The 12,837-nt window shown below is 32.5% G+C and overlaps 2 protein-coding genes across 4 annotated transcripts; one reads left to right on the top strand and one right to left on the bottom strand.

Annotated features, from left to right (window-relative positions):
* Positions 1-4,953: 4,953 nt before the first annotated feature.
* LOC131005413 (ATP-dependent Clp protease proteolytic subunit 6, chloroplastic) lies at positions 4,954-9,047 on the top strand. 2 transcript variants are annotated; one of them, XM_057932401.1, is made up of 9 exons: positions 4,954-5,240; positions 5,352-5,416; positions 5,628-5,694; positions 6,573-6,774; positions 6,886-6,951; positions 7,096-7,236; positions 7,827-7,880; positions 8,360-8,452; positions 8,769-9,047. In XM_057932401.1, the coding sequence occupies exons 1-9, from the start codon at positions 5,152-5,154 to the stop codon at positions 8,814-8,816; spliced, it is 825 nt and encodes a 274-aa protein (XP_057788384.1). In that variant the 5' UTR covers positions 4,954-5,151; the 3' UTR covers positions 8,817-9,047. The 2 variants fall into 2 exon arrangements, with proteins under 2 accessions (XP_057788384.1, XP_057788383.1); XM_057932400.1 differs by having other exon boundaries at positions 5,000-5,240; positions 8,360-9,047.
* A 144-nt stretch (positions 9,048-9,191) lies between these two features.
* Positions 9,192-12,499, bottom strand: LOC131005415 (uncharacterized). 2 transcript variants are annotated; one of them, XM_057932402.1, is made up of 9 exons: positions 12,165-12,499; positions 11,930-11,992; positions 11,749-11,800; positions 11,017-11,293; positions 10,837-10,898; positions 10,432-10,615; positions 10,213-10,309; positions 9,774-9,856; positions 9,192-9,376 (listed from the first exon to the last, which is right to left on the bottom strand). In XM_057932402.1, exons 2-9 carry the CDS (start codon positions 11,983-11,985, stop codon positions 9,369-9,371), a joined length of 819 nt encoding a protein of 272 aa, XP_057788385.1. In that variant the 5' UTR covers positions 11,986-11,992; positions 12,165-12,499; the 3' UTR covers positions 9,192-9,368. The 2 variants fall into 2 exon arrangements, with proteins under 2 accessions (XP_057788385.1, XP_057788386.1); XM_057932403.1 differs by having other exon boundaries at positions 12,291-12,499.
* Between the last annotated feature and the right edge of the window lie 338 nt (positions 12,500-12,837).

The raw sequence follows: 12,837 nt of genomic DNA, 5'->3' as shown, positions 1-12,837 counted from the left end.
AATTACTTTTTCTTACGACAATGATTACTTGAATAATTATTTGATTATTTTTTTCTTTATTCTAATATTTATTTCTACGTTATTCAAAATAATAATTATTATTAGGGCTGGACTTACATGCGGGAGTCCGCATCCTACGTGATCGGGTCGACCCGCGCCTCAACCCTGATCCGGATCTGCGCCCATTTGATTCGTCGCGCCAAATTATTACATTTGCTTATAGTAAATGTTACTTTTAATAAGCATAACATATACATTTATTCGCACAATTATATACTTTTGTAAATATAAGTATTTATCTTCATTTAATATAAAGTATTATGTTTTTTATACCCAAAATCCTATAAACTAAACCCTAAACCCTGTAAACTAAACCCTAAAACCTGAACACTAACCTTAATATGAGTATTTACTTGTAATAAGCATAAGATATACATTTTGTCGCACAAATGTATACTTATGGTAATATAAATATTTACCTTCATTCAACATAAAGCATTATACATATAAATAATTACTTTTTCTTACGATAATAATTATTTGATCAAATAGTAATATTATTATTTATATTTATTAAAAATAATCATTGATATAATAAAAAGTAATAGTTGATATGGAGAAATGTAATGACTTAGTCTGCTCCGTTTGTGCTTTCAAGGGTTTTTTCTTTAGGTTTTTTCTTTCTTTCTTTTAATAAAATCGCATTTAATTAATGGAGAAATGTAATGTTTCAAAAATATTATATTGATTGTAATTATTGTTGTCTAAAAAGTAATTATTGTTATAATAAAAAGTAATTATTATTATTATAAAGAAAGGCAATATTTTTGAAACATTACATTTATTGAGAATATTGATGTTAAGTATACATTTTGAAACATTACTTTTCATCAAATTAATAGTTATTAACCATCATTCAATATTTTTTAAACCTAAACACTGAATACTAAACCCTAAATAGGGAATACTGAACCCTAAACACAAGTTTTTGCCTTATTATTATAATGAAAAATAATTATTGACATGAAGAAATATAACGTTTTTGAAACATTATTTTTCATCAAATCAATAGTTACCTTTTATTACGACAATGATTATTTAACCAAATATACAAAATTACAAGTTTTAATCAGTTTTATGCATATCAATAATTATTTTTTTGTACAATAATAATGATTTGATTAAATAATTAAAAGTATAAATTCTCATGAATAAAAGTAATAATTATTGTGAACAAATGTAATAATTTAGAAACATTACATTTCGTTGTAACAATAATTACTTTTTGTTGCGATAATATTTACTTAACCAAATAACTAAGAATAAAGTTATAGTAAGATTACTTTTCTTTACTTTTGTTTTAAAAAATAATTCCTTGAACAAATAGATAAAAGTAAATGTTTTATGAATAAAAATAAATATTATTACAAAGAAATATAATATTTTTAAAATATTACCTTTTATCATATGAATTATTACTTTTTTATTACGATAATGTTTACTTAACTAAATAACTAAAATACAAATTCAAACCGATTGCTTATTAGATTATTTATTAGATAAATAAACACTACTTTTATTCATATCAATAATTACTTTTTTTTATTACAATAATTACTTCAGCAAAATAACTAATTAATCAGCAAATGCAAATAATTACTTTTATTCATACTCATTATTTCTCAAATCAAGAACTAGTTAACCAACCAGCAAAAATTACAAGCCTATCCCCCAATTTATAGCAATTTCTCAAGTAAACAAAAAAGATCCACCCAATTTAGCAGCATCCTCCACTGAAAATTCTTCAATTCAAGGATGAGGTCGTACAAAGAGAAGCAAGAAAAGAAAAAACAGGAGCAAACTTCCAGAACCAACAAATAAAAATAATGCTTAAAAAATTCTTGACATGAAAAAAAGAAAAAGAAAGAAAAAAAACAAAAACAAAAACCTTTCCTGTTTTCCATCATTTGCAGGCAGAAATAGGCCTAATCCCAAGAGATCATATGTATAACTACACATGCAATTTTTAAAAAAGAAATTGAAGCGGTGGAGAGAAGAATTGAGCGGTGTTGTGAAAATATTTGAGAAACAATCTTCTTAGACCATGAACAGCTTTTCTACTCTTGAGATGTTGAATCTCTAAAGATAAGGATGAGCAGATGATAATGGTGAGAGCAGATGAGGCGAACATGAGCAGCAACAGGTGTATGGAGCCCATGGCTATAGATTCTTCCTAGAATCCATGCCTCGCGTGGAGATAAGAGCGCATCTGGATGCACACGTTCCCGATGATGGTGCCGGCGGATGACGGCGACGGCGGACTGTGCGGCAAATTGAGCGAATAATTGAAGCGGTGGAGAGAAGAATTGAAAGAGCCGAGAGAGAGAGTTGAAGCGGTGGAGAGGAATTAGGGCAAAAAACTGAGAGGAAGTGAAAAATAATTAGAAAATGACTTTTATATTTTGTTACTACGGGTCGGGCCGGGTGCGTATTCAGGTCGGGCAAACCCGTCTCATGCGGTGAGGCTGACCTCACGCAAGAATTTGCGATTAATTTATATTTTTTTAATTACGATACTTGATTGTTCGCTCAACTAATTAAGTCGTCCAAGACGCATCAAGATCAACACGTCCGGATTTAATTAACTACTATATAAAAAGGTTAAAATTGTGGTTATTAATGCAATCAAACATTTTTTTTTATTAGTACTACAAACAAACATTACTTACTATATATCTAAACGATGGAATATTATAATTAGAGAGTAGTTCAAATTAATACAGTATATATTGTATAAAAAAATTAATTTTTTTTAATCGTTAGATTGTGAAAAAATGCAATAGCGTGAACAAATTCGTGATTTAAAGATTGAATCTCATAAATACCGAAAAATTAATTTATTTAAATTTATCATTTTCACATTAAGTTCATAATAATTCGCAATATCTAGTCTATAGGATAAATCTAATGTGTATAATGGTCACTCGCTATTACTATCTCCGTCCACCAATTCATGTCCTACTTTTATTTTTGGTCCGTTCACCAATTTATATTCTACCCATAATTGTTTATATATTTTTTAATTGGTAATACACTTTTTCTTCACTCAATTAATAAATGATACACTTTGTTGATCTCTTTCTCCACTCAACTAATAAACAATGCACTTTTTTAAAAAATCCATGTTTTCTCCCCTAGGTCATGAATTAGTGGACGGAAGGAGTATATAATTTTACATCATGTTAAGACTTGCATATCTGTGTTGACTTGCAAACATGACATCTATAATGTGATTATTTTTCAGGCTCATATCAATTTCAAGAATTATAAAAAGTAGAATTGGTCTTATGTGAGATCAAGTGTATTGAAAAGATAGGTTATATCAGGATTAGGGTGGATCGTGGATTGTTTTTATGGGCGGGACATAAAAATAATTATTATTATAAGAAAAGGTAATTATTGAAAAATGTAATATTTCAAAAACATTACTTTTCGTCTTGTCGATTATTACTTTTTATCTCAATAATAATTAGTTATAATAATTCATATTTTTCAATCAACTCTGACTGGCGGAGCAACGGAGGGCGTGGGTGGGACATCAATGCACTTATTTTAGTCAAGTAATTATTATTGTAACAAAAAAGTAGTTATTGATATAAAGAAAGATAGCGTTTCAAAATCATTACATTTTTCATATCGATTTTTACTTTCATCACAATAATAATTATTTTGAATTATCCGCCCCAAACTTGTGCCTTGCGTCCCGCTCATCGATCCATCTCACTTCTATATACTGTTTGATCATAGAATTTGTGTTAGAAAAAAAGTACTAGTAAGTTGTATTAATGCAGTGCAATTATGTGTATCAAAAATATTCTGCACGTGAATATATATATATATATATATATATATATATATATAATGGATCCATGGAGAATTGCATATATTTTGAGAATAAAGAATTGGTCTTAGCTTTTGATTTGATTAGATCTAGCGGTTTATATGACTTCCGCCTTTTATGTTTTTAATTGTTTTAATTATACGATTAAACACGCTTAAGCCTAATTATGTAAATTTCTATTTATTATTTGCGGTAGTTATCAAATTATGAGTTGACCAAATTTGAAGTAGGCGGTGGTTATGCATATCTTCATTATTTTCTTCTTTAATTTTTTATTAGTTTAATTTTCTTAATGAATAATTTTTTATCATAAATTTGATTTTTAAGACGTTTTGTTTTGTAGTTTAATGTTATGATTTATTTTATCATACAATAATTTTGTTCAATAAGTAAATACCCCATATAGTTGCAGAAACCACATAATTTATAGCATCCATTATTAATTTTTGAGCAAACATTAATTCGAATAAACAAGTAAATATTTAGAATTTGAACACACAAATAATTAAACATAAATTTTACAGCTCATACTATTTTGAATAAGTAAATTAAAATTTCGAATATGAATTTATAAATAAATGAACGTTAATTACATATTTTTTTAATGACAAATCATTTCGAATAAATACTGCTATTTATTGAATATGAATAATTAAATAAATGAATGTAAATTTTCATTACCGTCGTCATCAGTACTGGTGTTGGTGTTCGATTGTTCCACAATTTTCATTATCGTCGTCATCACTTATGAAGATATTAAATTAATAATATTTGTTGTGTGTTATTTATCATCACAATTGATTTATTCAACAAAAGAAAATGAATTTTGGCATTTATATTATTGATTGTTCGATTTCTTTTACTTATGAATATTATATTTTCTATATTACAAAAAAAAACATTTTATGAAATATTTGATTAAGTAAATATCAATTTTATTCAAAGTATGTTAGCAAAAAAAAATTAAATATTTTATTTAGATGTTCGTAATTTTATTACGATTGTTCGAAAAGTTCTATGTTAAATATTTCATGTCATCAAGAAACAAATACGATGAATATGTAATCTCGAAAAAGTAAATGAAAAAGAAATCGGTTTCCCTTCGGCGGTCTCATCTAAGTCGCAGTAGCTAAAGGGAAAGTCGGGTGTTTTGGAACGCGACTTTCGTTGTCGAAGAGCAGAAGAGAATACGAAAACCCCCAACACGAAACAGTATCCGTTCTTCGCCATTTTCGTTTTATCATCGGAGGATGGTGACGTCAGCAATGGCGACGCCGCTTAATGTCTCGATTGCTTCTCCCCGTGAAAAATTGACAACCTCTCGGTCATTTGCGCTGAGGTCATTTTTTGAACACTGTCGTTGCTTTGTATTTTTTTTACCTAGCATGTTGAGTGAACTGTTTTCCCCCCTTTTTGAGCTGGTATCTTTTTTGTTGTTGTTCTTGAGCAGAAAATTTAGTTTGAGACCTGTAATTTCAGCTCATTCAAGCTCATATGGCGATTCTTCATCCATCGGTATGTGATAAAAATATTAAAATCTGCTTTTAGTTGTGATGTTGAAATATAACTGTGATTTCTTATCTTTTTTTGGTTGCTTTATATAGTTTGGCGAAATAATTCACCTTTTCCGTTTCCTTCCATTTATTGGGGAATGAGGGGAGTGAGTGTGAGGACTGGTGATGATTAAGAATGACACTTGACTATGGTTTTAACGTGATATCTTCAGGGTTTTCGAGTAGACAAAGCAAATTGCCTTTAAAGATTGAACAAGATGATGTGTATTCTAATCCGAGGTTAGTTTTTCTGTCTTTGAGATATTGAACATATTTCTAAAGATGTAAATTCGAGGAACAGTCTGTTTTTTTATGGAATTTGAGGTGTGTTGATGAGTGAGGATAATTCTGAAATCTGCTCACCGAGATATATCTGAATTTTGGTCAAGTTCCATGGTTCATACTCTTACTAATAATAAGAATCATGACTGAAGATATCAATGGTTACAGTCTATGCTCCTTGTACTTGCATAACACGTAGAAAAGACGACAGTAGAACAACAAAATTATTGTTGTACCTGAAAATGACTAACATGTAGCTTACTTACATTATCTTGGCTTTCATGGGTGTTTGCGTAAAAAGAGGTTTATGCTTAAGAACACAAAATCACAAAGTAGCTTAGTTTATGCAACCAGTTTTGTGTGAATTTATTTGTGTGGAGACCTGAAAGACAAAAGATAGACTGCTTCAGATTGTAAATTGCTCATAATTATCTCTATGATGATATTTATTGCAAGGTTAAAAGCTTTATGCTTGTGTCCATACTAGCTTCGTTGTGGTAGAACCTTATTTTATATATTTTTTTCTCATGGATATATACAAATTCTGATGCCTGAAGAAAATTCGGCTTTGATGAATTTATGATGGTTATGATAGTTGTCAGTGGAAAATTGGCTAGATATAAATTTCTTGAAACCAATTGGACATCAGTTTTTAGTAATAAGGCTTACTAGATGAAACTTTTCTCATGATATTTATGACCCATCAATTCTCATTTCAGTCCTATTTGTCTGATATTATATTGACTTTCTATTTCATCTTTCACTTGGAAATATTCTTGATTTCTTTACAGTTGTTTATTTTAGTTACATGTTCACCTAGATATTTCCTCTATTAGTAATGCTGTTATAGAAGCCAAAAAGGGAAATCCGCCAATTATGCCAGCAGTGATTACTCCGGGAGGACCTCTGGATCTTTCGACAGTATTATTCAGAAGCCGCATAATCTTCATTGGGCAGCCAATCAATTCGCAGGTAGCTCAGAGAGTGATATCTCAACTAGTGACTTTGGCAACGATTGATGAAGAATCGGACATTTTGGTTTGTACATATATCCTTTAGACATCTTACAGAATATATCGCAAGCATAAGACCGTTGAGGCTTATCTGAATGAGCTGATGATGTGTATCACATTTTTCTTTTCTTATTAGATATATCTGAACTGCCCAGGTGGGAGTACCTACTCTGTCTTGGCAATATATGACTGCATGTCCTGGGTAAGATAGCTAATTAGATTGCAACTGGTTTTCATACTTACTCTCATGTTCAATGAATGCTGGAGTCAAGGCCTATCTCACCATGCATTTGCCGTTGCTTTGAAATTTTGTAATGATAATTTTTGAATTTAACTGTATGTTCAGATAAAGCCCAAGGTTGGAACGGTATGTTTTGGAGTAGCTGCAAGCCAAGGTGCTCTTCTTCTTGCTGGTGGAGAAAAAGGAATGCGATATTCCATGCCAAATGCTCGTATTATGATACATCAACCCCAAAGTGGGTGCGGGGTATGAGCTGACCTATTTATGGGTATTTATTTTGGAGGAAGATTTTAGGAATAAGTCACCAGATGTGGGATTTAAACTAGGAATGTGGAGAGTGAATCATGATGACTGATGAGGACTGGATCACATAATATTTTCATCCCAAAGTATATCAGCATTCACAAACACAAATTATGGCACCAAAAGTTTATTTTTGCATAAGAATCAATAAATTGAAGCTGTAATCTTGTTACTGACTTGTCAAAGTTTTATATTTAATCCTCTAGTTTGGGCTACTCATATCACCAATTTAATCCTTTTCAATAGATTCTAATTCATGTTGATCTGGTGCTCACTTTATTAGGACATTCTGTCCAGTAACATGCCCTTCTCTAGACCAACCCTGACCATCTTTTCTACTATTTTGCAGCCCTTCTAGAATAGTCATTAGTGGATGTTCTATGAATCATGAAAAAATTTTGAACTCAATAACATCAGTGTGATGGAAATTTTATAATTTCATATTGAGCTGGTGTTCATTCCTGTTAAATTTCTTCTCGATATTTTTATTTATTTATTGTTATTTTGAGCTGACCTGCTAGTTCTGGTTCTAGGGTCATGTGGAAGATGTAAGACGCCAAGTAAATGAAGCGGTTCAATCTCGTCATGTAAGTATACTTCTGGCCCTTTCAAACATTTGAAACTTATTTTTAGATTATTTGTATAATTTTGCTGGTTCTTGTGAAAAAATCTGTTTCTGCATGCTTTTTCTGATGTATCATATTGCTTTAGTAGATCTTGTATGTTAAATGTTGGAATCTTTTACTCGACTGCCTAAAATATAAATATGTCTGATGATACCTCCGACATGCTTGTATAACATTAATTGTCTTGAGAACCTTATCAAATTCCATGACTACCAGGATGTATTTTCCCTGGCAAGCTTCAAAATAGAGCTAGGACGATAGTATGTCTCGTGGCATTCTGGTCTTAAAGTTAAAATTAGTAGTTATATCTTAAGAGTTGAAATATTTACCTGAATTTTAGATGAATGTACTTATCAATGCACCGACAATGTGCATCACTACCTTCTGATTTAGCATTGATTATAGCAGTCTAACTTTATCCTAATGACTATTGGATGCAGAAAATCGATAAAATGTATGCTGCCTTTACTGGCCAATCTCTTGAGAAAGTGCAACAGTACACAGAGAGAGACCGATTCTTATCTGTGTCTGAGGTGATGTTTTGCTGGCTTTCTGTGTATATGAAAACCACTACTCTGTTTTCTTGAAATTTTTGAATGTTAGCTAATGTTAGGTTTGAGACGTAGCAACCATAAGGTGATTCTGTCCAATATACAGAGTGGGTGGTTGTTGTGGATGAACAATTATAATTAGTATAGAGAAATCGAGCAAAAAAAAGGTAGCAGTAAAAAAGAGCTTGATCTATTGATGCAAAATGAGACTGTATATTTCTTAGCCATTTCACATACTTGATTTTATTGTCAGTTTATTGTTCACTGTAGTAGCCTAACCTCTCTTACTCGTTTGCAGGCCTTGGAGTTTGGTCTTATTGATGGGGTTTTGGAAACAGAGTACTGAGCGTTCAAGGCTGCTAAACGAGTGCGATTATGTTCTGCATTTTTGTATTTGTGCAGCAATGGTACAATTGGCGAAGGCACACTTAGATCATGTCAGCTTTTACATCAATTGAATTGTAAAACAACAATCAGAAATGTGACTGAAATCTGTGGCATTCTTACCATGGATTACTTAGCATCATCGACATTTCCCTCATTCGATAATGTAATACAAGACATAATTTTTTGTTCATTCATCTTATTGAATAATTCATGCAGCTGATTATTGCTTGCAGTTGCGGTTAGATTAGGCTTCTTACTAAGCAGTTAGATCAAGAATGATTGCACATGCCAACATCTATTTGGAAAAGTATTGTATGAGAGAGAGAGAAAGAGATGAGAGATTTAATTGGGCAACAATAACACTGTAATTGATCGAGTAGCATTTATAGATATCTCACAATACCAACATAGCAATACATAATTAAGAGCTTTGCTGCAAATGCATATGATGTAACAAGTATCTTATTCTTGTAAATGGCTCAGGAGAAAGTGTCACTTGAGATACGCCAGTTCATGTACCTGAGAAGGGAGAAAAGGGGAAATAAAACCAAAAATAGTAATTCTTACAGATAAAACATAGTTTGCTGTTGATGTAAGTAAATTATGTTCAACGATATTATATAAGAAAATTTTTGTTCTACTTTGACCGTCTTCTGAAACGAGATTTGCTGAAGCATTTTACTAGCACTGGTTATTTTCAAAATGTCTCATTTTTGAAGTGTATATGCAGAGTAGATAACATCAGAAAATAGTAGAATTACAAATTATGGCCTCAGTTTCAATTGTCCCTCTTCAAATGAACTTGAAGAGTTTGACTGCTGAAACTTTTATATTCAGTTTTATACTGGCATATAGAACAAAAATCATCAGAAGCTGATTCATCTGGCAAACTGGAGATTGAAGCGAATATACATACCGTAGTTCTGACGCACCATAGTGTACCTACGAATGGCTTTTATGAAGGCACCAAATTTCATGGACTTAAGGGGTCCCATGTGCCTGCAATAGAATAAAATTGATGAAAAGATTAGTGTTGCACATTAAAAAAAAATAGATGAAAGTTTAAGCTGCCTTTTTTTTTTGCTGCAATGAGATATAATGCTACTGATAGGAGCAATACTTGCTCTTTGTCCATCAATGTGTTGTTATCATTGGTTCTTCCAATATACAATAGTATATAAATTAGGATGGTAATATGTGAATCTGTTCAGTTTTGGATTGATGCAACTCAAGTATGATAAGTTCTTCAATACATGAGAATACATTGCTCAAGTGGATTTACCCCTTGTAATGATTCCAAAAAAGTGATGAAATTAACTGAGTGGATTTTCAAGAAGTGGAATGCAAACACTCACACAATCTCAGTATAACGAAGTCTCCATGCCGGGAAACCCAGGTGGCATCTCACAGGTCCATAAATCAACATCAAGTCGGGTTCGGGTGCCGCATATCCTGATCTCACCAAAATTACAACACCATCATAAACCAGGGGGAAATATATTGATTTCTCTGTATATACTCTGGTATAGAAAAGCAATTAAATAATAAACAAACAACATCGAAAGAAAACACACCTATTGCTGCAAGAGCATCTGCCATATCAGACTCGGTCAACTCTGGTTTCTCACCATCGGCATTCAAATAATGTTTCTTTAGAAGAAAATTTGCTGCTCTTGCAACTGCATGTTTCCCATCAGTAAAAGAAATAACTTCCAAGTTCATGTATTTCTGCTCAACAAGTGGATCCCTGTTAGTTCCCTGCACAAAGAACATTCACTTTTGTATTAGAGGCCACCATTCATAATAAGCGATGAACTATAATTTGTTGATAGAAATCTGATTGGTCCATATCCAATCAATTATAAACAGACATGAACTACAATTTATTGATAAGGACATCTTAGTTGATGGCCCAATAGACAACTGCCGAATAGAGTTCAGGGACCTAGAATTTAGAAAATGTAGATGAAGATCAGTACATTTGACTTTACTTCACTTCTCAACCATAGAGAGAGAGCATCTTTGGATCTCTTTAGCACTCCTACAGCACAAAGAAACAGTCAATCACCATTATGCGTTAAAAGATGTAAAAACAAATATTTAACAAGGGGTCACCAATTCACCATCAGGATTCTAAAGTATCTTTTAGTCCCCCGTACCTTCTGGATCATAGAGGCATACATTTCTCAAACCCATAGTCGCCAGCCACCGCAGTAGCTCAAGAACATTGTGAGTGTCAAGAGCTTCTTCACTGTCCAGAACAACAGCCATGTACTTAACTTTACTGATGTCAAGATCTTTATACTGCTTCAGGAAACCACTGGAGATAAGATAGCTCTCAAGCGAGTTCATCAAATCCACGGCAAAGTACCATGCGCTCATAATCAGATGCATGATAAGCCAGATTAAGTAAAGGCCAAGGCCAAGGCTGCCACTCTGCAATATGTTCAGACAAAATATCACCTAAAGTTTCGAGAATATTTAGCCAGGAACAATATCACATGTAGATACTAAAGACTAAAAGTGCAAAGCAAGAGTTTCCCAGCATCACATGATGGCTGTTTGCACACTTCCACAACCTAACACCCACTCGACCCCACACCACCCCACCCACACACACGCACACGACACAAAAGGGTAACGAAGATAAGCAAAAGGTGCCCTGCCCTCCAATGAACTTCATTTACGATTTTTGTCTATCATAGTCAAACATACAGAAAATTAGCATTTAAACCTCGAACATGTGGGGCAAAACCCCAAAGACATTCTCTAACACAATCTCACACCTATACTCTATGACATGTGAATTATCAGCTGAAGTTCACATTGCGATAACACAAAAATATAGTATATCTTCAACAATCAATTAAGAGAAATCTGCACTCACTTACCGACCATATCCTTTTGTACCCCTTCTGCATCCGATCCCCTAATTCCAAAGCTCTGCAAACATCCACAACCAAAAGATAATCTACACCAAATTCCTTGAATAACAAAACTACCAAAACGATCACTATTACAATTTACAATAATCAAAACGAATTCAATTGGAGAAATTCAAGAGCTGCTAACTTTGATTCGATCCTGCGAAGGAAAGTGGCCAGATGAAAGAAATCCATCTCCAGCATCTCGGAGCTGCGAGCATAAAATGAGGACAACAGAACGCTTGTTACTAATGCATGATATTGCCAAAATTAGAGAGAGAAAATTGCGAAAATTGAATCATGGAAAGTGAAAAGGCAATAAAAAGAAGTAGGGGAGGTTAGTTGAGGAAAAAGTGGAAGAAAACAATGGGAAATGGAGTTACACGTAAATTGTGCCTGCTTCAGCAACACTTGCTCTGCATGACTTGCTTTGCAGGTGTGAGAGTGTGAGTGTGAGTGTGAGTGTGACTGTGTGAGAGAGGAGAGAGAGAGAGAGAGACTTCGTTTACCCGTTGAGAATGTTTGTTCCTTACTACGCCGCGTTGGAGAACCGGGGCACGTCGAAGCCGGGACGAAGGCAAGACGCGGGTCGTTGGCAGATTTTAGCAAAATCGTGCGCTACACGCGCCGATTTAATAAAAAAATAAAGAGTGTGAAAAAAAGAAAGAAAGAAAACGAAGCAGTGCAACTATGGGGAAAGATGAGAAAAAGGAAGGGTGGGTTGGGGAACAAAACGAAGCACTGCCTTAACCTCTTCATTTGATGGCTTTTAAAATTTTCTTTTTTTGATTTTGATTTTGATTTTAATTTTAATTTTGATTTTTGTTTTTTTTTTCCTTTTAAAATCCTACTAATTTTTTATTTTTTTAATTTTCACCTAATTTTTAATTGTTGTAATATTTTTAATTTTAAAATCCTATATCTTTATCTTTATATATATAAATACAAAGTAAATGTCAATAATTTCAATTAAAAAGGTAATTTTGGAATTGAAAAAATTGCATGATCTATTTAAAAACTACCGAGAATGTTAACTAACAAAAAAAACTGCGCACA

This window comes from Salvia miltiorrhiza, chromosome 1, assembly GCF_028751815.1.
Source record: "Salvia miltiorrhiza cultivar Shanhuang (shh) chromosome 1, IMPLAD_Smil_shh, whole genome shotgun sequence".
NCBI lineage: Eukaryota > Viridiplantae > Streptophyta > Magnoliopsida > Lamiales > Lamiaceae > Salvia > Salvia miltiorrhiza.
This window is presented reverse-complemented; position numbering and strand designations above follow the sequence as displayed.

What these genes read in the sequence shown, in the direction of transcription:
- LOC131005413 (XM_057932400.1), top strand. Translation starts at nt 5,152, where the DNA reads ATGGTGACGTCAGCAATGGCGACGCCGCTTAATGTCTCGATTGCTTCT. An exon ending in AACCCCAAAGTGGGTGCGGG is followed by an intron (nt 7,237 to 7,826) that starts GTATGAGCTGAC and finishes TTCTGGTTCTAG; the next exon opens with GGTCATGTGGAAGATGTAAG. An exon ending in AAGCGGTTCAATCTCGTCAT is followed by an intron (nt 7,881 to 8,359) that starts GTAAGTATACTT and finishes TATTGGATGCAG; the next exon opens with AAAATCGATAAAATGTATGC.
- LOC131005415 (XM_057932402.1), bottom strand. Translation starts at nt 11,985, where the DNA reads ATGCTGGAGATGGATTTCTTTCATCTGGCCACTTTCCTTCGCAGGATC. An exon ending in GGTACAAAAGGATATGGTCG is followed by an intron (nt 11,294 to 11,748) that starts GTAAGTGAGTGC and finishes AACATATTGCAG; the next exon opens with AGTGGCAGCCTTGGCCTTGG. An exon ending in ATGCCTCTATGATCCAGAAG is followed by an intron (nt 10,899 to 11,016) that starts GTACGGGGGACT and finishes TTTGTGCTGTAG; the next exon opens with GAGTGCTAAAGAGATCCAAA.